Raw genomic sequence first — 20,837 nt, 5'->3', positions numbered from 1 at the left:
TAATAAAAAAAAAAAAAAGGATGATCAAACTGTACTACATGTGTATCCATCAACATAAAAACAGCGTGATCGAATAAACTGCAAACCAACGAGAGCACAGAAAGCCTTTGTTTTTATCAGTAAGACATTTACAGGCAATTTAATGGCTGTTTACTTTACTTTTAGTTTATTAATAGTAACAATTTTGTAAGTGGTATCTCTGTACCTGTTTGCTTGTTTATCACACTAACTTACTTTGCGTCAATTTCAAGTCCAGGTGTCTGATAAAGTACGTGCGTACTGATAACAATACAGTTATTTGATAAGAGTCAAGGGAATGCGGTATTTTTATCTAAGTATCTTTATTTAATTATTATCAAAGTTGACAAGATTTTTATATCCTTTTATTTGTATATCTTATCTGAATAATGATCTAGTAACATAATTTATATATTCCAATGAAGTGGCACACATTCCATATATGTACATAAGCTTTGTGTACTCTATGATAAATACTATAATTATATATAATTTATGTACTCTACTTATTCTCCGGTCTGAAAATAATATTATATATAAAAATGTAGTTTTTTGATTTATACTTATTAAAAATGATAAAAAGAAACTCAAATGATACTCTTGCTCTTAAATAAAATTAAAACGACATATTCTCATGAATACCTACACCAACCGTTTTTACCATAGAATATATATTTTTGTTTTAGGTCTGCGAAATTTTACGATAGAAATAAGTACCTTGCTCCAGAAAGCATGTTTTCTCTTTGCGAAATCTGAAAGCGTTAGATATTTCTCGTTTTATAAATTCTGCAATTGTACAGAAAGTTATCAAAACGACTTAAGTTAGTTCCAGAAAGTTTATTCAGTAACACATGTGACATAACCAGACTTGCCAATTAACCTTTGTTGAATAGGAAAATTTAAATGTACGTTTTCGTTTTAGATTGACGAGTCTTCGCTGACGGGTGAATCGGACCATGTTAAGAAGGGAGAATCATTTGATCCCATGGTGCTATCCGGTACTCACGTTATGGAGGGTATGTATTATATATAATAAAGACCGTGACCGGATATAAAAAAGACCGTGAAAAAAAAAAACGTTGAGCGATTAATTATTTCAAAAACATTGCTCTGCATTCTTTCCTGATCTTCTGAATGGGTTAAATCTCGCATCTAATATTCTTCTATGGAGCATTTAACACCTTAAATGGGTAAACTTAATAAGTTCTCCGACAGATCTTCAAAAATCTCTTTATATGGTAAATATGCTCATACCTGATTGAAAGTTCCAAGGTTTCAAAGATTTAGGAGAGATTCGCTCATTAATCGATTCCAGGCTCCGGTAAAATGCTCGTCACGGCGGTCGGTGTCAATTCGCAGGCGGGTATCATCTTCACACTGTTGGGCGCGGCGGTCGACAAGCAGGAGAAAGAGATCAAACAGATGAAGAAAGGTCAGTGTCCGCACTGGTGCTAGTATATTCTTAGATTTAGAGGATAATCGGAGGCATTTTCTGTTTCCGCTTTGACTAATTTTTTGGGCGTTATAATCCGTTTCTTCTTGGAAAGTACTATCGAATAAACACATTTTATAGACTGTTCCTAAATTTAGTATGAAGATTTATTTGATAAACGACTAACTTATGGAATTTGTCTTGAATCAGAAAAACGCCTCCAAAGAATATACAGCCAGATATAGTTAGCATTAATAAATAAATACATTGCTCATTTAGTTGAATTATATAATGTAGCTTGATGAAACATATGCTTGAGGTACGGGTGCTTGCTTTCCTAGTGACCAAAAGAAGACCTTATGTCTTTGTTATAGAGCTGAGATTAATAGAACATTATTATATAGCTATCAGCTAAGCGAATTCTAAATGAGCAGTGTACTGTTATGCTTGATTAGGGCAATGTCGATGATGGAGGAAAAACTAAATCTAAATCTTAAAACGGATTTTTCCTTTAGAATTTTTCTTGAAACTTTTTTTAAATATCTTCTCCATCATCGACCCGAGTGTAGTTGCATCACGAACGACATGGTTACCATTGACAACGCACTCCCGTCCCAATGGAATGTTTTCTGAACAAAATTGATGAAAATTATCCAAAAAATTCAAATCAATTAATTCATAAACCACGTTTTATCGTATCATTATAACTGCACCCAAAATCATCAATTTTGTTTCTGTCATGAGATTATTTTATTTGTTAAATACGAATATTCCACTATTTTCTAAACGATATCCAATGTACGGGCATGTTGAACGTTGTTCGTGTTGTGTTTGACTAATAGCCTGAATAAGTCTTGTCAGAGCATGTTATCATAAGTTTTACTATTTTATTATCCCTAGTCCCCACTAGGGCCCTGCCTTATGAATGTTGTAAACCCTAAAATATGTCATATAAAATAATCTCGTTTCAGTTTAAAAGACAATAAATATAAAATTGTACCCTAAATGCATACATCTGTAAAACGCATTAGTCGCAACGCTTGAGCATTTGAGGCCGAAAAAAGAGTATACCATCAAGAATAGCAAGTCACAAATGCTTGGGCGCAATGACCCTATAGATTTAGCGCCACCAGACATATAGTGTGACCCAATCAATGACATCCAAATTTTTTTTTCTCCACCCCTGACCCCGGCCTGCCGCACACCCACCTTCATGTCGACGATGAAAAATTAAATGAAATAAAATTAATAAAAAAAAACATACACATTTTAAATTGCATCGTGTATCTGTCGTGTTGACTGCATGATGTACAAACAATGATATCGTTGTCATAAATGTGTATGCTTGTATAATAATGTTGGATAAACAAAATCCGACTGGACGTGATATTGGCCCGAGTAGAAGCTAAAAAGCAGCAGCGGAAATCACAACGCAAGAGCATCACAGGTAAGTAACATCCTATGCTAAGCCCCGCTTTTTAGTCCTTATACACATTACGGGACAAAAAAAAGATGAAACATAAACTTTAAAAAATAAAATCGTTTTTTGTCCCTGATGTTAATTAATGTAATTAATAATACAAAAATTAAAAACTTAATAAACTTATGCTATAAAAATTATATTTATTTAATTTTATAACATTTTATTGCATATACCTGTTTATTGAAACAATCATTTCATACCGAACATCACACACTGCATTTTGTATTTAGTAACGATTAGTAGATTTATGTAGTAAATATGTTTGATAGACAATTTACGATGTAATTTCTAGAATTACAGGACGTAAGTAAAGTTTACACTAATGTAACTATCTTACGCATGTTTTGTTATATAATTATATATGTATAATAATTATTATTTTAACAAAATAATGTATTTGTTATTGTTTGGTATAAATTATTTGCAATTGGCTTCGAGTAAATATTTTTTAATGTTCGTATTATGGCTTTAATGAAATTAATAATTATTAAAACGATTAAAATTTGCTTAATCTGTGGTAATTGTTTCGCCTTCATTTAGAGCTTATTGTATTAGATATAAATTGGCCTGTTCTAAATTTAGCTAAATATATTGTGCGATTATTATTTTACAATATATAAATGTTTTAGAAATAAAAACGCACAATAATCAATACAGAGAATCACTTTATACAAAACGGAAAGCAAAAAATGAGATCTCATACACACAAAACAAATTCAACCGATTTGATAACAGTTGCTGAATTAAAAGTCACCCAAAATTCCTAACAACAGAAACACATACAACTAAATACCAAACGGTAGCAATATCCGTATAAATTCATTAACGAAATGTGCAACAACACTAGGTGATGACGACCTACCAGCATCGGGCAACAGTCACGGTAACCACGCGAGACCAGACGACAACCACGTGCCTGCTCCGGCGGCGGATAAGCCCGCTCCGGAGTCGCATAAGAAGGAGAAGTCGGTGTTGCAGGCCAAGCTAACCAAACTAGCCATTCAGGTGAGTTTACTGAAATAGGTCTCAGAAAATACTAAACTCAAATATATTTATTATTAAAACGCATTATTTTCATGAAGTACCAGAAATTTCTTGATTTGCAACTGCCTCGTGGTTCGATCCTCGGGTCGGGCTATTAAAAAGTTATACAGTTTTACTGTCAAGTAAAACAGTCCAGCAGTGTGCAACTCGGTAGTGTCTATGATACACTCTCGTGTCTATGATAGCGCATTAAGCTCCGGTGCCGAAAGCTCGGGTCTTGTGCGTCTTGACTGCGTTATGATCAGTTGTGAAATTTTTATTATAATTTCTCCAATCTCCGAACAGATCGGTTACGCCGGTTCAACGATCGCGGTGCTAACAGTAATCATCCTAGTCATCCAATTCTGCGTACAAACCTTCGCGTTAGAAAAAAAGGAATGGAAAGCGACTTACATCAACAACCTCGTGAAGCATCTTATCATCGGTGTGACTGTACTGGTGGTGGCGGTGCCGGAAGGTCTACCATTGGCTGTGACTCTATCCTTGGCTTATTCTGTTAAGGTTAGTAAGGAAATGATAGACTTCTAAAATGACGAAAATAAAAGGATATACTTTATAATTAACGAGTGTAGTGTAGTAGTCTTAAAAACTTTTATTAATCTTGAGACTTGTAATAGTTTTGCCACTTTTGCCAAATATTATGGTTAATAATGAATAAATAATGTCAAGTAAATTATTTTATTAGTTAGTATAAATAATTTTAAGATAAATGAATAAATATGATATGTTACTTAAAATAATATTATAAATGTATTTGGGTAAGTATTAAACGACGTTATCTATTTCAGAAAATGATGAAAGACAACAATTTGGTACGGCATTTAGACGCTTGTGAAACTATGGGTAACGCGACCGCCATCTGCTCCGACAAGACTGGTACTCTCACCACTAACCGTATGACGGTCGTACAGTCGTACATCTGCGAGAGGCTCTGCAAAGTCACGCCCAACTACAGGGATATACCGCAAGAAGTTGCGGAAACGATGATCGAAGGTATAGCTGTAAACAGCGCGTTCACCTCTAGGATTATGGTGAGTGTTAGACATCTTCCTCGCGAATGTCGCGTGCCTCTAAAATAGTTTAGACAAGTAATTGAATGGTTTAAAACGTGCCAGCCGTCGCAAGACCCGACCGGGCCTCCGATGCAAGTGGGCAACAAGACGGAGTGCGCGCTGCTCGGGTTCGTGGTGGCGCTGGGCCAGAGCTACGAGGCCGTCCGCGAGCGCCACACCGAGGAGTCCTTCACGCGCGTCTACACCTTCAACTCCGTGCGCAAGAGCATGTCCACCGTCATCCCCTACAAGGGCGGCTACCGCCTCTACACTAAGGGTGCCTCGGAGATCGTTTTGAAGAAGTGAGTTCGCTGTTACCGAAATCATCTTTCGTTTGATAAAACATATTTATAATAATGAACGATACTAAATCCATTTTACATGAAATTATTTAGTTGGAGTAACGGAAAAGTCATAGTAAATGAGTTATGAACACAAATCACGCTCATTTCGCCTCATGGTGCTTGCTCGGATTTTGAACTTGATCGCCTCTGCTTTAAATACATTTATAAAGTAAAACTTCTAATCTGACCTATTCCATTGTCTACAGATGTGCATTCGTATACGGCCATGAAGGCAGGCTAGAGAAGTTCACTCGCGACATGCAAGATCGGCTCGTGAAGCAGGTCATCGAACCCATGGCTTGCGACGGTCTCAGGACCATCTCAGTGGCCTACAGGGACTTCGTGCCAGGAAAGGCGGATATCAACCAGGTCAGTGGAAAAGTCACAGCAAATCGCAGTTATCATCAAATCTTGGCTTATTTAGATAGGCAAAGGAACTTACAATACCTACTCTACTTTTTGTTAATATCTAAATGAACATACCCTTTTTATAATTATACCAAGTGTCTGTCACGATTAACAGAAGATAACTTTATGCATTACATTAATTAACATCTCGTTTGAGATGAATGGTCCCATCGGACTATCAGAGTTTCATTTCTATCTTACACCGATTATCTCGCTATCCTCAAAGTTTCTAATAACTGTTTTTTTTTTTTATCAGGTGCACATAGACCAAGAACCGAATTGGGACGACGAAGACAACATCGTGAATAACCTGACTTGCTTGTGTGTCGTCGGTATTGAGGATCCTGTCAGACCAGAGGTAAGGATTGATCTGCACACAATTACATATATGATTAATAAATAAGTCAGATCAAAGACAATCAGATTATCTTCAATGTTACGAGTTATTTAATAATAGTTTTATCCTCGATTCAGGTGCCAGAAGCGATCAAGAAGTGCCAGAAGGCCGGTATAACTGTCCGGATGGTGACCGGAGACAACGTGAACACTGCCCGCTCCATAGCCGTCAAGTGCGGTATTCTGAAACCCACCGATGATTTCCTTATATTGGAAGGAAAAGAGTTTAACAAGCGGATCCGAGATGCTAATGGCGAGGTGAGTTGCGTTATCTACTGTTTCACTGTGGTACTATGGTACGACGTCGTAAGCAGACAGTTTATGTCCCACTAGTGGGCAACAAGGGTCCGGGCTAATTAGTTTTTTTAAATATATGATTAAATTATTACTCGTTTGTCCTCAGGTTCAGCAACATCTACTGGACAGGGTGTGGCCGAAGTTACGTGTGTTGGCTCGATCGTCTCCCACCGACAAATATACACTCGTGAAGGGAATGATCGAGTCCAAGGCATTCGACAAGCGGGAGGTGGTCGCCGTCACCGGGGACGGCACCAACGACGGACCCGCCTTGAAGAAGGCCGATGTCGGCTTCGCTATGGTACGTACTCATGTATTGTTATGTATAGTGAAATAAGATCCAAAGAAACATTAAAAAGTCAGAAAGAAAGGAACCTTACTTTTTAAGTCGGTTAAAAATCCTCAAATTGTTAGCTATCTGAGTAACACCGATCTCCACCGCAGGGTATCGCCGGCACGGACGTGGCCAAGGAGGCGTCGGACATCATCCTGACGGACGACAACTTCTCGTCCATCGTGAAGGCGGTGATGTGGGGCCGCAACGTGTACGACTCCATCGCCAAGTTCTTGCAGTTCCAGCTCACCGTCAACGTGGTGGCTGTCATCGTCGCCTTCATCGGTGCCTGCGCCATCCAGGACAGCCCGCTCAAGGTGAGCCCTATCACTCGTTAGCCCAATGGAACCACCATTTGTAGGGGGAGGAAAAAAAAAATGTGTACAACTTATCATATGCCTGATACCAACTCTCATTGTAAATACTTTGTTGATTCGGATGGTTTCTGGACCATACGAGTAAATGGTTAACACACACTGCATTTAAAACAAAAAGAACATTCCTTAGACATTTTTTAACAAATATGTTTATTTGTATATTTTATTGTTTATAAGTAATGATGAAAGAAAACCGTTAAAGAACTGATAAATGTTTCCCCAAGGCCGTACAAATGTTGTGGGTGAACTTAATCATGGACACGCTGGCGTCCCTCGCGCTGGCCACCGAGATGCCGACACCGGACCTGTTGCAACGCAAACCCTACGGACGAACCAAGCCGCTCATCAGCCGGACGATGATGAAGAACATCCTAGGACAGGCCATCTACCAGCTTTTCATCATATTCATGTTGCTTTTCGTAGGTCAGTATCACGCTAACACGAATAATATGCTCACGAGTAAGAATAGTATTAAAAAAATTATAATAATAAAATTAAATACAAGAATTAATAGTGATGTGTACCAGCTTTGCACAATCAGCCTCCAAAGTTGGGTTCCCAAACCCAAAACCGATATTTGTAGGTATTTTTCATAGCAGTCTCGAGATGTTTCAAACTATCAATAAAACAAAAAATATATAATACATATTATTACTTGGTGGTAGGGCTTTGTGCAAGGTACCGACCACTCATCGTCTATTCCATATCCAAATAGCAATTCTTAACATTGTTCTGTTCCCGTTTGAAGGGCGAGTGACATAACATCTTAGTTCCCAAAGTTGGTCGCAATGATGTTGTATGGAAAGGTAAATATTTCGTACGGCACCCGTGTCTATGGGCGATGGTGACCACTTACCATCAGGTAGCCCATTTGTCAGTCCACCTAATAATTAGACAATAATACTATTGTATTTATCAAGATTTATTTTTTATAACTATTTTTTATGACTAGAATTTAAAAAAGTCCGCTTTGTATAATTATATGGATAGTTTGGTTGAAATAACTTTTATCCGAACAGGCGATAAAATGTTAAACATCCCATCGGGTCGTGGCCAGCAACTCAGCTCGGAACCCTCCCAACACTTCACAATCATATTCAACACGTTCGTGATGATGACCCTCTTCAACGAAATCAACGCGCGAAAGATCCACGGCCAGAGAAATGTGTTCCAGGGGCTTTTTACCAACCCCATCTTTTACTCTATTTGGATCGGAACCGCTTTTTCTCAGGTAACATTCGACATATTAGATTCGTCACCATTTTTGTCTAATTAGATTATCTATGAAGAGATTTATTAAACAGTCGTTCGATCTTCAAGTGGTAAGTTACTTTACATAAAAAAATTAAAATTGACAGCGACAGCTATAAAATTGTCAAAAATCTTTAAAATAAAAATTAGAATTTATGAAGCCCTTCGTATATAAACCGGTCGTTAAATGTAAGTACTATTTTTGTAGTGTGTAATTAAGTTGCAGGTACAAAACGCCGTAACCGCCACTCTATGTAATTCCACCGCTGTCCAAATTCCAGGTGATAATAATCCAGTTCGGTGGCATGGCGTTCAGCACGGCGGCGCTCACGATAGACCAGTGGTTGTGGTGCCTGTTCTTCGGAGCCGGCACGCTGGTGTGGGGACAGCTCGTCACCACAGTGCCCACTAGGAAGATACCCAAGAAGCTCAGGTTAGTGAGCTACCAGTGGTTGCTAGAAAATATAGTAAGATATATTTCGATTAGTATTTTGAGTCTTTTAAAAAACTTTAAGAATACCTAATGATTGAATCAATATCGGTTTATAACGAACTTTTTCTTTATAAAACAAGTACTTTGTTTTCTGATGTTTCAATTGGAAGAATATATGTAGTATGTACTTTTCTTAGGGTACTCCGTCGTATTACAAAATATTAAAATTACCTGTTACTATTTCTTGGTAAATTAAGTAACTGATATAATACTAGACTTACCAGTAAATAAAATGTATAATTAACAAACGCCTTAACTCCAAGATTTTGTGAGTGGTGCATAAACTTTAAAAGTCGAAGTCACTCTCCAAACCCGCGGACGTCTACAACCGAAGTTTCCTCTAAGAACACAAAAATGAGGCGTGAGACTACGTGAGTGAATGTGCCTTACACTGATGACGTTTCGTTTCCACACAAGACGCCATGCACAGAGTATATAGTGTAAAAACTAGTTAGTCGGACAGTAGTATATTTGTAAACATATATTAATTATAAGACAATCAGAGCAGTAGCATTTGGTCGTAAAGTTCATTCAAAACGTATTTTTATGTAAATTTATACAATGTCTCTGCCTACCGGCCAATCAACCTTGTCACCCGACCGGCAGCTGGGGCCGCGGCCAGCCCGACCCGGAGACCATTCAGCCCGGACCGGACTACGACGCCGACCTCGACAAGAAGCCGCGCGCCGGCCAGATCCTGTGGATACGCGGCCTCACGCGCCTGCAGACACAGGTACGGGCCGCGGGGGGGCCGCGGGGGGCCGCGGGGGGGGGGGGCGGGGCGGCTGTGTGGCGGCTGCGTGCACGCATACTACATATACAAACAAACATGTTTAACGTCAGGTTCCATTTCATTGAAAACAGTTCCAAGTTCATGGAGTAATAATATTAAATAATTATTTATTTATAGAATTAAATTACATATTTATTCTCAGAACAAAAAAAAATTAGCTGTTATTTTTTTTCCAAGTCTTTACAATTTTAGAAAATTTTTAACACACAAACGTCGTCACATAGTCGCCCGTTTCGAGAAAGCTTTTCTGGCAAAATCAGTATATCGTATTAAACGCCATTCTCAGCAGAGCAAAATGGCGTCTGATACGGTGACCGGGTTAATGTGGGAAAATTTGCTTTACCGAAAAGTTATATTGAGCTTAAATTGTGCTGAAATGCAAAAGAAATTATGTGGGTACTATATTTGTTCGCAATATTTTCTAAAGGTTACTCTATATAGTTATTTATATAGCTCTTCTTTAAAAAACGATTAAATAACTATTGTTAGGATTTTTTTATAACCATCTCTTGCAATTTTATACATTAATATATTTTAAATATTCATAACTATGTAAGATTAATTAATAACTTTTGCAAACGATGGTTATTTAAAATAAAAAAAAAAAAAACAGAAATTTAATTGAATAATTAATTTCGAGAATTGTCATTTATCATAACTGTAAATAATTAACTTTGTAATTGTGTCAGTATTAAATATAAGTAATTATGAAGTCAACACGTTGCAGTTACGATGTATGACGAAATGATTTTGAATAAATAACAATGATAGAAGTGGCAGAAAGTGATCGTGTAGATGAAAGAGGGATAAGTTTTGAGGTTACAGCAGTACTGTTTAAATCTAGCAGTATCAAGTATCAACAGGTCAACACTGCGGATACCGTGGGCATCCTACGCTAAGTCGATATTATTGTCCATTTATATATATATATATTATTTTAATATTTTTGCATACAAATCGATTAACCACCATTTTTCAATACTATGCATATTATCATATATAGAGACCGTCATAGAACAATTGATTATATAGAACGCTAATTCATTTTGTTACACATTTTTTGATTTATTGGTTACAGTAAGCCGGATTATTCACAGTTCCGTAATGTCAGTCGTATAACGACACCGAGTTAAAAGTAATCGATAATGAATTCAAACTTTCAGACTTAACGTACGTTTTCATTTTGTTACATTTTAATTATGTTTTTCTTTTTTGTTTTACTTTCACGACTCGTTTATTTTTTTTTTATTTTTTTTTTCACTCTCCTGTACTTCTGTTCTATTACGATAGTTATTATTTCCAAGCCCACAGAGAAACACTTTACAGAGTAATGAGTAGTTACGCTATTATTTTGGCCCATTAACGTAGTGAAAAATTGTTCGATCGCTAATTTTATTGATATGATTTTTGGTATATTAATAAATAAATATAAATTAAAATGATAAGAAATTGGCAACCGAACAATGTTAAATAGATTTTATCTTAAAACTATTAATTTCAAACCTGGTTTCATGACATCCTGTTTCTTGACTCTTACGTGCTTTTTCAATATCTCAACTCGACTATACCTTTCAGTCTATAGCTCTCGCTCTCACGTATTACTGTCTCTTTCTGGATGTCATGAATCCGGGCCCAGCCCAGTTAGAAGTACACTAGTTTGTCTAAACATCGCGAGTTACGGCCATGCATGTTCCGCAGTACCGAAATACAGTCTGACGCTTCCCGATAGTTATTTCTTTTATCATTTATATAACCCGAGTTGACTGTACCGCCTCCCCCCACTTCACCCTATTGGCATGCGATTTATGTAGGCTGTGACGATGTTACTTATCCCTCATTGCGTATCCTCAAACAGTTACTATGACTATACCCCGATAGATACTATCACTCAACATCAAACCACATCGCGATATGAATATGACTGTTTCTTTTCTCTCTATCTTTTATTTAGTCATACTGACTGTTTGATTTTTTTTTTAATTTTTTTTTACTATTTTTTGTATGTTTTTTAATTTATTATTATAATGAATAGTGTTTTTTTTTTGCTTGTGAAACGCCAACCCGATACATCCTCGCTACTGATCCAAAGCAACCCAGCTCTGTTTGAATGAATGAGTTGAAACGCCGTTCGTTTACGAACCCGCTGTCGGTCCGCACGGCGTACCACTAACATACGTTACCGATATAAATGAGCAGTAACTTGTTAATTTAAATTATTTCTCAAATGTTTTGATTATTTTAAATGTATTATTTTTATATCTGATCGTATTCGGTTACTGCCGTTAAAAGTACGTTAATTTACTTGAGTGTGGCGTGGATTTTTCTTGAACAAGAAATGAATAGTTTTATACCAATTGGAGCATGCCGTGATTGCTCGCCGTACTAACCAAGTTAACCGTCTCGGTCGAACCCGTCTCTTTCCTTTGCCGTTGTATTGTCAATGTTTTTATGTGTTTTTATTTGTTTTTATTTTATTTTTGTTTTGTTTTTCTTTTTGTATGTGTATGTCCTTTTGGGCCGTGTCTCGGGGGTATGTCGTCAGTCAGGGGTGTAAGCGTCAAACTGGACGGCGAAGAGTTTTATGTCTGTAGTTTTGCCTTGCCTTGCCGTTGGAAAGATGCCTTCATTGTGTTATTTTGCCGTATTTTGTTAGGCTTGTTGTAGTGTCCGTATGTATTATGTATATAGAAGATCATCTTGCCGAGTCGGCGTTTGGTGAGTAACACGTAGAAAATAACACGTTCCGAATAAAAAGGAAATATAACCAAAACAGTGAATTTGTGTAGCTTCCTAACTTTTTGTGTCGATGTTATAGCTGTATCATTAACTACCCTACGTCAGCATAAAATATAAATGCAATTAAAGGTTATTATCATTTATCGTTTCCGCAAATAAAGTCAATGAACAGCAATAACATCGTCAAAAACTAAATATGTAGGCAAGTTCCTCCTTGGCTCCCGAAATTGGATGTTTAATACTAAAATAAAAAATGGCATGCTAGTAATTTAAGTGTGTGTTAACATCAAAGATCCATACTAAAAACGTGCGAGATAGTAAACGCGAGCCACCACCATAGAGACGTATGGAATTTGAAATAGATTAAAATTTAAAATATGCTATAAAATTCACATATAAATAATGCAACCATGGTAAATACGTGAATGACGTTAAAGCCATTGTACTTTGGCATATTTTAGGTGTTATCACGGCGACTGATTGGTAGTGAACCCTGGTCCAAGCATCTCTAGGTGTCATCCCCTGCGTTGTTTAGGCGTAGTGTAGCAGTTGATCTACAGGGTAGCTGAGGCCTCGATTCGACTCCTCTCTTATAATTTTCAGTTCCTCATTCTTATTAATTTTATTTTATGTTTATTTTTGTTTACGTTGGCACTTCAAGTCATATATCTATCACGTGACACTGGCCGACCGGCCGCGAACATGCCTCATGTTACACCGACACAATTCTCTTTTTGTTTAGTTACCAGCTGGGCCCGCGTTCTTTCGTGTGCATGTATATGTATATACAAGATTATAAAAAACTCAATGTATCTCTCAATTCCCTGGCCGATTCTCTGACCCTAGACATGGTATGATCTGTGAAATTAAACTGTGAAAAGCCGGTTGAAATTAATTCTTCGCCTCACCAAATCTTCATTAGTGCCATTTTGACGAACGGACAGGACATGACTTATAAATTTTATAACATCGTCGATAACATCATCGCCAAACACTAATTGTCCCATAATTTTCCATGTACAGACACCAATTGTTCACAATTTTATTATATGTATACTCTATAAACAGTCTGTTTTTCCGTGTTGGCCTGCTTGTAGCTACGACAGATATGGGGACAATTTTGTTCTTTTATAATATTTTTGGGACTCAAATTTTTTGATCGTCCCGACGTCATCTGTTTCATCTTAAATAATTATTTTACCTTTTTACATACGATGGCACGTTTTCAAGATCGGATTCGAGGTTTTTTTTTTTTTTTTGTTTAAAACGAACATTTATTTGACCAATCATTGATTTTTCTTTCAACAAATTAATTTTGAAACCAAGTATATTTATTTGGAATGATATAATTTATTAAAACTTAGAAATTAGATTTCATTAATGTTTTCTAGTTATCCAAATCCAATGCATTACTTACAAGCGAATTAAAAGCAAGCACTTTCGGGTCCGTCTATGAATTTACAGGATTCTTCCTCTCTGAGCAATATATCTTCGTCTCATCACTTCACTGATTTTTCTGCACTATGTGCCCAAATTATGTGACTTTCAACTACTCCAGAATGGTTTTACCTTGCAATGGTTTTCAACTACATAGATGACGTCGGACGAGCAAATCCTCGTACTATGCTCAGACGAAAAAGGGTAACGATATGTCCTGTGGGCATATCGATCTCATAGTCGTCTCCGGTTTTTGTAAAGAGGGGGGAAAGAGTGAGTGTTGTCCCATATCTGGGCGAGCGGTTGTAAAGCTAGGGCTGCGTGGCGTAGGACGGTGTCGAATGGGGCGAGCCGCGCGTCGTAGAGAGATGTTGTTGGCAGCCCCGGCCGGTGTTGGAGACGGAGGTGTAGTGGCGGGCGCGGCGGCTGGCGGCGCGCTGCGTGCGACGGACGCTCACGGTACACCCACCCCTAGCCCTAGCCCTAGCCTAGCCTAGCCCTAGTCTAGCCCTAGCGCTCTAGCGGTTAGCGCCTAGCGTGCCTGACTCCCACACGGCACGCTTGCGGCGAGTCACTCGACACTGTCACGTTTGCGATCGTTTTGTAATCTAGAGTTTCGCTTAAATTTGCGTTAAAAGCATTTCAAACAAATTTTTCAGTAATGTGTGACCACGGTACCTTTTAGGTTTTTTTCTAAAGCAACTGCAATCACTATCATAATTGGCTTTTCTGTTTCGTTTTAAGTTGATTTTTTTTTTCGTTTTATTTGTTTTTTTTTGTTCTCTTCTTCTAAAAGATCACTCTTTCGAAAATTTTAAAAACACTCAAATCCGAAAATGTCACGGCTTTATATTTGTATTTTCGTTTAAAGCTTTAAATATCACGAGATGTGTCACGTCGTCGGTAACGGTGATCGATGGCAGTGTCGAAGACTCACCGGAAGCACCCTTATAGTTCTGTTCTGTTCGTCTGTTTGCATCTCCCACGTCTCTGGCTGTAGATGTCGCCCTCATCTGGCACCGTCGCCCCGCGCACCCTGTCTCCACCCGCGCTATCGATACTTGGCACTCCGAGCACTCCCCTCCCCGCTTCTTATCTCATGTAGAGTTCTCCCCTCATCGAGGCCACTCGTATCTCGCGGCGGTCGCCGGCACCCGTACGGTCGCGGTCGCGGAAGGAGCCGACCGGTCGGCGCGAGCGGGCGGAACATCCACACCACACTCTTGCGTATCGGTGGCGAGTCGGCGAGTCGGCGAGTAGGCGCGGCGGGTGGCGGGCGAGGGTGTGTCGGAGGCCGTCACCCGTGTGTTGGTTGCAGCTGCGCGTGGTGCGCGCGTTCAAGTCGACGCTCGAGGACCTGGAGGAGCGACTGTCGGCGCACTCGGCGGCCGGCCTGCGCTCGCGCCTGCGCGCCGCGCCGCCGGACATCGCCTACATCGACGCGGACGACGTGCCGGCCGCGCCGCGCACCGAGACCACCATATTCTGAGCCGCCCGTACTTAACGCGCTCGCGACCCGCGACCCGTCTCGATCTAGTGCGATAAGATTTTTGTTAAGTGTTGAAATTTTAGATCTAGGTAGCCGATAGCAATAAACCGTACGGATAGGCGAGGCCCGACGTCGTTAGGCTCCTAGACCGATCGTGCCTGTTACCGCGCCGGAGCGCTCCTGTACGTTTTCGATTTGTATTTGTGACCTGTTGAAGTTTCGTAATGTTAAAGTTTCCATAGAGCGGAGAGTAATTAGGATTCGGAGGTAGCCTCTGCCGGCCCGAGCCCGCGTAGGTCGAACGACTCCGCCGAGGCGCTCCGACTCGGACGAATGTAACGAACACTGCTACTCTAGAGACGATACTGTATGTAAATAAGTTTGTAATTTTCTCGAACGTCTTTATATGTATATCAGAGCAGTGATATTTTGTATAGCTGTTACGAAAAATCGAGAACTTAATCTTAACTCCTTAAAGTAAAAATGTATCTTAACTTTTGACTCTTAAAATTTTACTAAATAACTAATAATACTTAATGAGATTCTCACTAGCTTTTTGTGTGAGTAGTATCGTATGTACGAGGAGCTCCCTCGACCGTTGGACGACCTCGAGGAGCTCCGATCGGCAGCCTTGGTGTTTTGTTTCATAGTAAATTTTGGGACCACTTATACCCTGTTTCTGCCTAAAACTGGGATACAATTAGATCTACAATTAATATATCAATAACTATATGTTATTTTAATCAGATTATACTTATAGAAGATCACTATATAATCTATAATAGCTATATTGACCTTGTATACGCCTACCTGAAGTTTAATATGAATGGGACACGACGCTTTCCGACTGAGAGAGCTAACGAACGATGTGTGAACTGAACGAAAAGAACCTGTAGAACGTATGCGAAATGTTACGAGAACTATTTACAATTAATAAATTTTCAAGCAAATTCCATAGCATTTTCTTTCAATAGTATTTGTTATGGTGGGGGCCGCCCAGTTTTAGAAAGAACGCTCTATTTCAGATGTTAACGGTAAGTTTAGGTCTGAGTCGAGTAGGCTTCGCTGCAAGCCGCCGCCCGACCACGAAGTAGGTACTCGTCAGTAATCAAAGTACTGTACAGTAGTAGTGACGCATGACGCCCGTGTTGCACGTTCTCTGACGTCTTCGGTACATACACGCTCTGGCTTATGAATTTACGATCTTAACTTCTACGTACAAAACACGAAATCGCTCAGTAGTAGGTTTAACTAACCGACACCTCGTGTCGGAGGTAAATAACGCAAGCCGCCATTTTGTGACTTGCGCGTCAACAAAATGGCTGCCTCTTAGCTTGTAAGTACAGAGTATCTATTGAAGATGTTTTATTTTAAATTTGGTACAAATGTTGTTTTCTTTTTTTTGTAATTCTTAATTAATTTTTGCTTCGCATTTAAAGTGTGATCATGCTTATGTTACAGCATTTTGCATGTATACAGATGTCTGTGAGTATGCACAAGTTGTTTTTTTTTTAATTTAAATTAGATGTTTGGTAGACTATTTGATTATATAGTTTATAAATGCTATATATTAATTTTATTTATTATTTACATTGCGTAAACTGAGTCTCAATCTTAACATACTTTATACGCATAGAACGTCAATGTTCATTTTTTTTTTTCTTAAACTAATTGTACTTTTCTCATCACAATAACTACCAAACCTCTAAGTTTAGTTTATAAGCAGCTAAAAAAATACAAAAAAAAAATATCGTTAATTTAATATCTCCACTATTACACCAAAACTAGAAATTAAGTATTAAATACAATTTTATCATTTCAAAACTCAAAAAGGAGACCTGTAGATTTTTTTTCATTTTTTATTATTATTATTTTTTCTAATTTTTATCGTTGACTCGGTTGTGTAAGTACTTATTTAATAAGTTGATTTCATTATCTTATTTTTGAGTTACATGTAACTACTTTTAGTGTTAAATATACTTATATACTTAACCGGCATATATACAATCATCTTAATATTAAAACTCATTTTAATAAAAGTATTTATTTCAATTGTACCGATATTTCATTTGACAGTACCTGGGGCGATACCGCACTGAGTATACTGCGTCGTGTTCTAGCTCACATACCGGATTTCTGTTAACTTATTACGTAGTAGTAGCTTTCAAACACGGTATTTTTCTTTAAATAATATATTTTATATATTTTCATTGCTACTGGATGCCCTGGACTGCCCTCCCCCAAGCTAGTGTGAATGCCCCTATCCTAGTTAAATTTAGGCACTTAATTAGTAACGAAACTGCTACCTAAATTTTTTTAATACATTTTCTATTAACAGCTATTAAAATTCCTCACTTCAAGTAGTTTTGGAATTCTAAAACCAACATACTAAATTTTTTCTACTAACCTTACAGAATACGTAATAATTCTACCCCAAAAAGACATAATATAAAAATAATAATAATCGTTATTCTTTAAAATATTTGGTTTTGGAATGCCGCGAACCCTTTTTCTTTTTTCGTATTGGCAACACCGAGCAGTTTGGTTACGAGTAGTGTCGCTGCGGAGGCCCGTGTGCTGCGGCTCACTGACGCCTGCGTCATGTTGTTTTGCAGCAAAAAGCGGACATATTGGCCGGCCGCAGGATATTTGTCAATAATTATTTGGCGGAGCACAGGAGGATCAGCGTCCAATCCGGCGGCAGCTCCTTGCCAGCACTCAGCCCGGTGTCGCATCAGAGCGATGACTAAAACTAACTAAACACTAAACTAAAATCGACTAAAACATCAAAAGTTTTACACTAAAATTATACAATTTTTTACAAAATTATGGAAGACTTATTTAAACGTGTTTACCAAAAAAAGTTATAATCTAAAAACATTTTTGAATAAAATGAGCTGAAGCTTAATATAATCGTATCGAAGTGATCAAATATTAACTGCCAATAAAAATTAAATAAAAGAAGCCTTTAAACATTTTTAATCTTTCTCTAAAAAATATAATCTCCGTAAAGAAATCTTTCACTTTTCCGTAAATATCTATTAAACTGTAAATGTAGTATAATTAATTATGACTTGAAAATGTTTACTAAAAATACTAGAATAAGGAAAAATATTAGAAAATTTGCAAAATATAAAATATAGAATTAAAACTTATGGTGCACTGTTTTTAGATTGGAATACTTAGCTATAAAATAAATACAAAAAAAAAAATCATTTATAGCTAAAAAGTGATTTATATGCACTTATGTTTATTTTTTTACGAAATGGTTATATAAATAACTTTTTTGTAAATATTCTAAATAACGTTTTCCTTTTAGTTTTTAATGGATGTTCTATGACGTTGTTGTGTGTTGTGCAAATGTAAAAATTTTTATAATGAAAATATTAATTTTCTAACGAATAATTCATGTGCCATATTTATGAATTAATACATTTTTCTGCTACCGAGTGCTTTGAACTTTTAAATAATAAGTGATATTCAAATTTGCTTGATATTATTATTATTTTATTATTTATTGAATGCATTATTAGATGTTTTCGATCGATTTGTGTATAATTGTTACATAGTTTAATATAGAGAAAATCGTCTTAATGTTTGCGGTATGGGCTGTGCTGCTCTGAATTTTTAGTAATTCTATATTTTCCTGTTAGTTGAATGAAGCCTTCTCGGTGTATATCTCGATGTAATTTTTCAATAAACTACTATTAAATGCATGAAGTAGATATATATTAGAAATAGTATCTTCTATGATTTAAAAGTAGTTAGTTTGTCTATGACACTATACATCATTCTTACCTGGTCTATCGATTTCTTTTGGTTATTTTGTTTATTTTCCAGCCCTTTGCCCACAACAGGAACCGTCTCAAGCAAATTTAAATATCTCGAAAGTGTGATGTGACTTATATAACAATTTGAATATGATATATACATATGTTGTTAATATATCGTTTTTTTAACTCTGTAAATGCACTTTGTGTAGTGAAATAATCGCCTGCTATAAAATATTAAGATTAGGTACAATAATGAAAATATAATGCTAAAATATATGGAAAAAAAATCTAATGCGTGTTTTGGTGTACACCAAGTGATAGTTATAAAAGTTAAACTTTTATCAAAAAAAAATAATAATAATATTACGCTTATAGTGGTTTTCTTCACGCCAATAGATTAAAACACTTTAAAATAAAATAGCAGAGCATGATTTTCTGCTACAGAACCAATGAACTTGGTATAAACTGGTACTCTGCTGTTCTACTGCTTCTTGTCTCTTATTAAACCTTAGTAATAAAGTATCTCTACTCCAAAGTAACTTTCATTTCACCCCGTGCCTCGTTGGGAGCTGCATTATAAGGTAACTGGCCGTCTACGGAAGTGTACTGTGTCCTTAATGTTGGCCAAGTGTTAGATGTTCTCGTCCAACATTGGCCAGAATGTTTGTTGTACGATAGCTCAATGTTAGAGACCGCTTAGCTTGTCTAGTGTTAGCGACACAGCATGATCTCTTAGAAATGCCGGTGAAAAATTATTAAGTAATCGATTCGTTTACGAATAAGTTATTTATTTGTAAAATATTTATACGTAAGTTATTAACAGTCTTAATAAAATTTCACCAACAATACGAGGACACTTCGTTTGCTGTTGAATTATGTTTCGAAGTAGATGCTCAGCTTTGATCTTAGTTTTAGTATCACGAAGTATATTTTGTTGTTAGATTCATAGAATTGTGGGGACGAAAAAATGATCTGTGACGAAAATCGGTATAGAATAGGTTGTTCATTCATTTGCCATCACCCTATTCATAGTGCTTATATATTTTTAATTTATACGTAGTTATAAAATGTTTTACAATTATAATAGATATCTGGTATGTGAGCGACTCCGTCAATAAAATGTGTGTGCTTATTAGATCGTATCGCATGAAGATAATCGATATGGAACACACGATTGTGTGTGCAAACACACCGAACACGGACACACACGCACAGAACAAAAAAATGATTTGTTTAATTGAAATCAGTGTTAAGCTTCAATTCGCATTTATTTCGATCGAGAGCTATTTATGTAAATTTCGATCAATGTTTTTATATTGTATTTATGATTTTATTATGTTTATTATTATTATTATTTATAAAGAAATATGGATGTAACGGAGCCCTGGATGGAATTGTATAGACATAGTTATTAAGTGCACAACCCATGAATGTGCTTCTTAAGGTTATAGGAAGACCCTGCGTTATTTTAGTTAACCTACTCTATTTTTTAATTTATCTTCTTCCTGAGACCTGTATATCGCTTCGCGAGGCACTGCTTCCGACAGTCCCCGAGTTTATACTGTTCAATAACGCTCTCTGCAATATCTTTCACTGCTATTCTATCGGACGCTATTTTTACCTTCATTTTTTTATTATGACCATTTGTTTTATCGATTTATTTTTAAGTAATTTTAGTTT

General features: G+C 37.0%; 1 protein-coding gene across 13 annotated transcripts in view; it reads left to right on the top strand.

Moving 5' to 3' along the window:
• The window catches only part of LOC125073813 (plasma membrane calcium-transporting ATPase 2), a 167,750-nt gene that overhangs the window by 142,289 nt on the left and 4,624 nt on the right, over positions 1 to 20,837 (top strand). For 5 of the 13 annotated variants that reach the window (XM_047684885.1, XM_047684884.1, XM_047684881.1 and 2 more), the window contains 16 exons: positions 941 to 1,034; positions 1,334 to 1,450; positions 2,853 to 2,897; positions 3,781 to 3,938; positions 4,263 to 4,478; positions 4,766 to 5,008; positions 5,093 to 5,331; positions 5,580 to 5,742; positions 6,038 to 6,139; positions 6,256 to 6,435; positions 6,581 to 6,775; positions 6,919 to 7,125; positions 7,410 to 7,608; positions 8,205 to 8,416; positions 8,718 to 8,869; positions 9,536 to 9,662. In XM_047684885.1, the coding sequence (XP_047540841.1) occupies positions 941 to 1,034; positions 1,334 to 1,450; positions 2,853 to 2,897; positions 3,781 to 3,938; positions 4,263 to 4,478; positions 4,766 to 5,008; positions 5,093 to 5,331; positions 5,580 to 5,742; positions 6,038 to 6,139; positions 6,256 to 6,435; positions 6,581 to 6,775; positions 6,919 to 7,125; positions 7,410 to 7,608; positions 8,205 to 8,416; positions 8,718 to 8,869; positions 9,536 to 9,662 (2,649 nt within the window). Of the gene's footprint in view, positions 1 to 940; positions 1,035 to 1,333; positions 1,451 to 2,852; positions 2,898 to 3,780; positions 3,939 to 4,262; positions 4,479 to 4,765; positions 5,009 to 5,092; positions 5,332 to 5,579; positions 5,743 to 6,037; positions 6,140 to 6,255; positions 6,436 to 6,580; positions 6,776 to 6,918; positions 7,126 to 7,409; positions 7,609 to 8,204; positions 8,417 to 8,717; positions 8,870 to 9,535; positions 9,663 to 14,225; positions 14,355 to 14,895; positions 14,915 to 15,213; positions 17,229 to 20,837 lie in introns of those variants that run through there. The other 8 variants (XM_047684889.1, XM_047684890.1, XM_047684895.1 and 5 more) reach the window with 7 other exon arrangements.

The sequence above is a fragment of the Vanessa atalanta genome, chromosome 25 (genome assembly GCF_905147765.1).
Source record: "Vanessa atalanta chromosome 25, ilVanAtal1.2, whole genome shotgun sequence".
Classification (NCBI taxonomy): Eukaryota; Metazoa; Arthropoda; class Insecta; order Lepidoptera; family Nymphalidae; genus Vanessa; species Vanessa atalanta.
The sequence above is the reverse complement of the archived record's forward strand: the minus strand, read 5'-3'. Positions and strand labels throughout refer to the sequence as shown.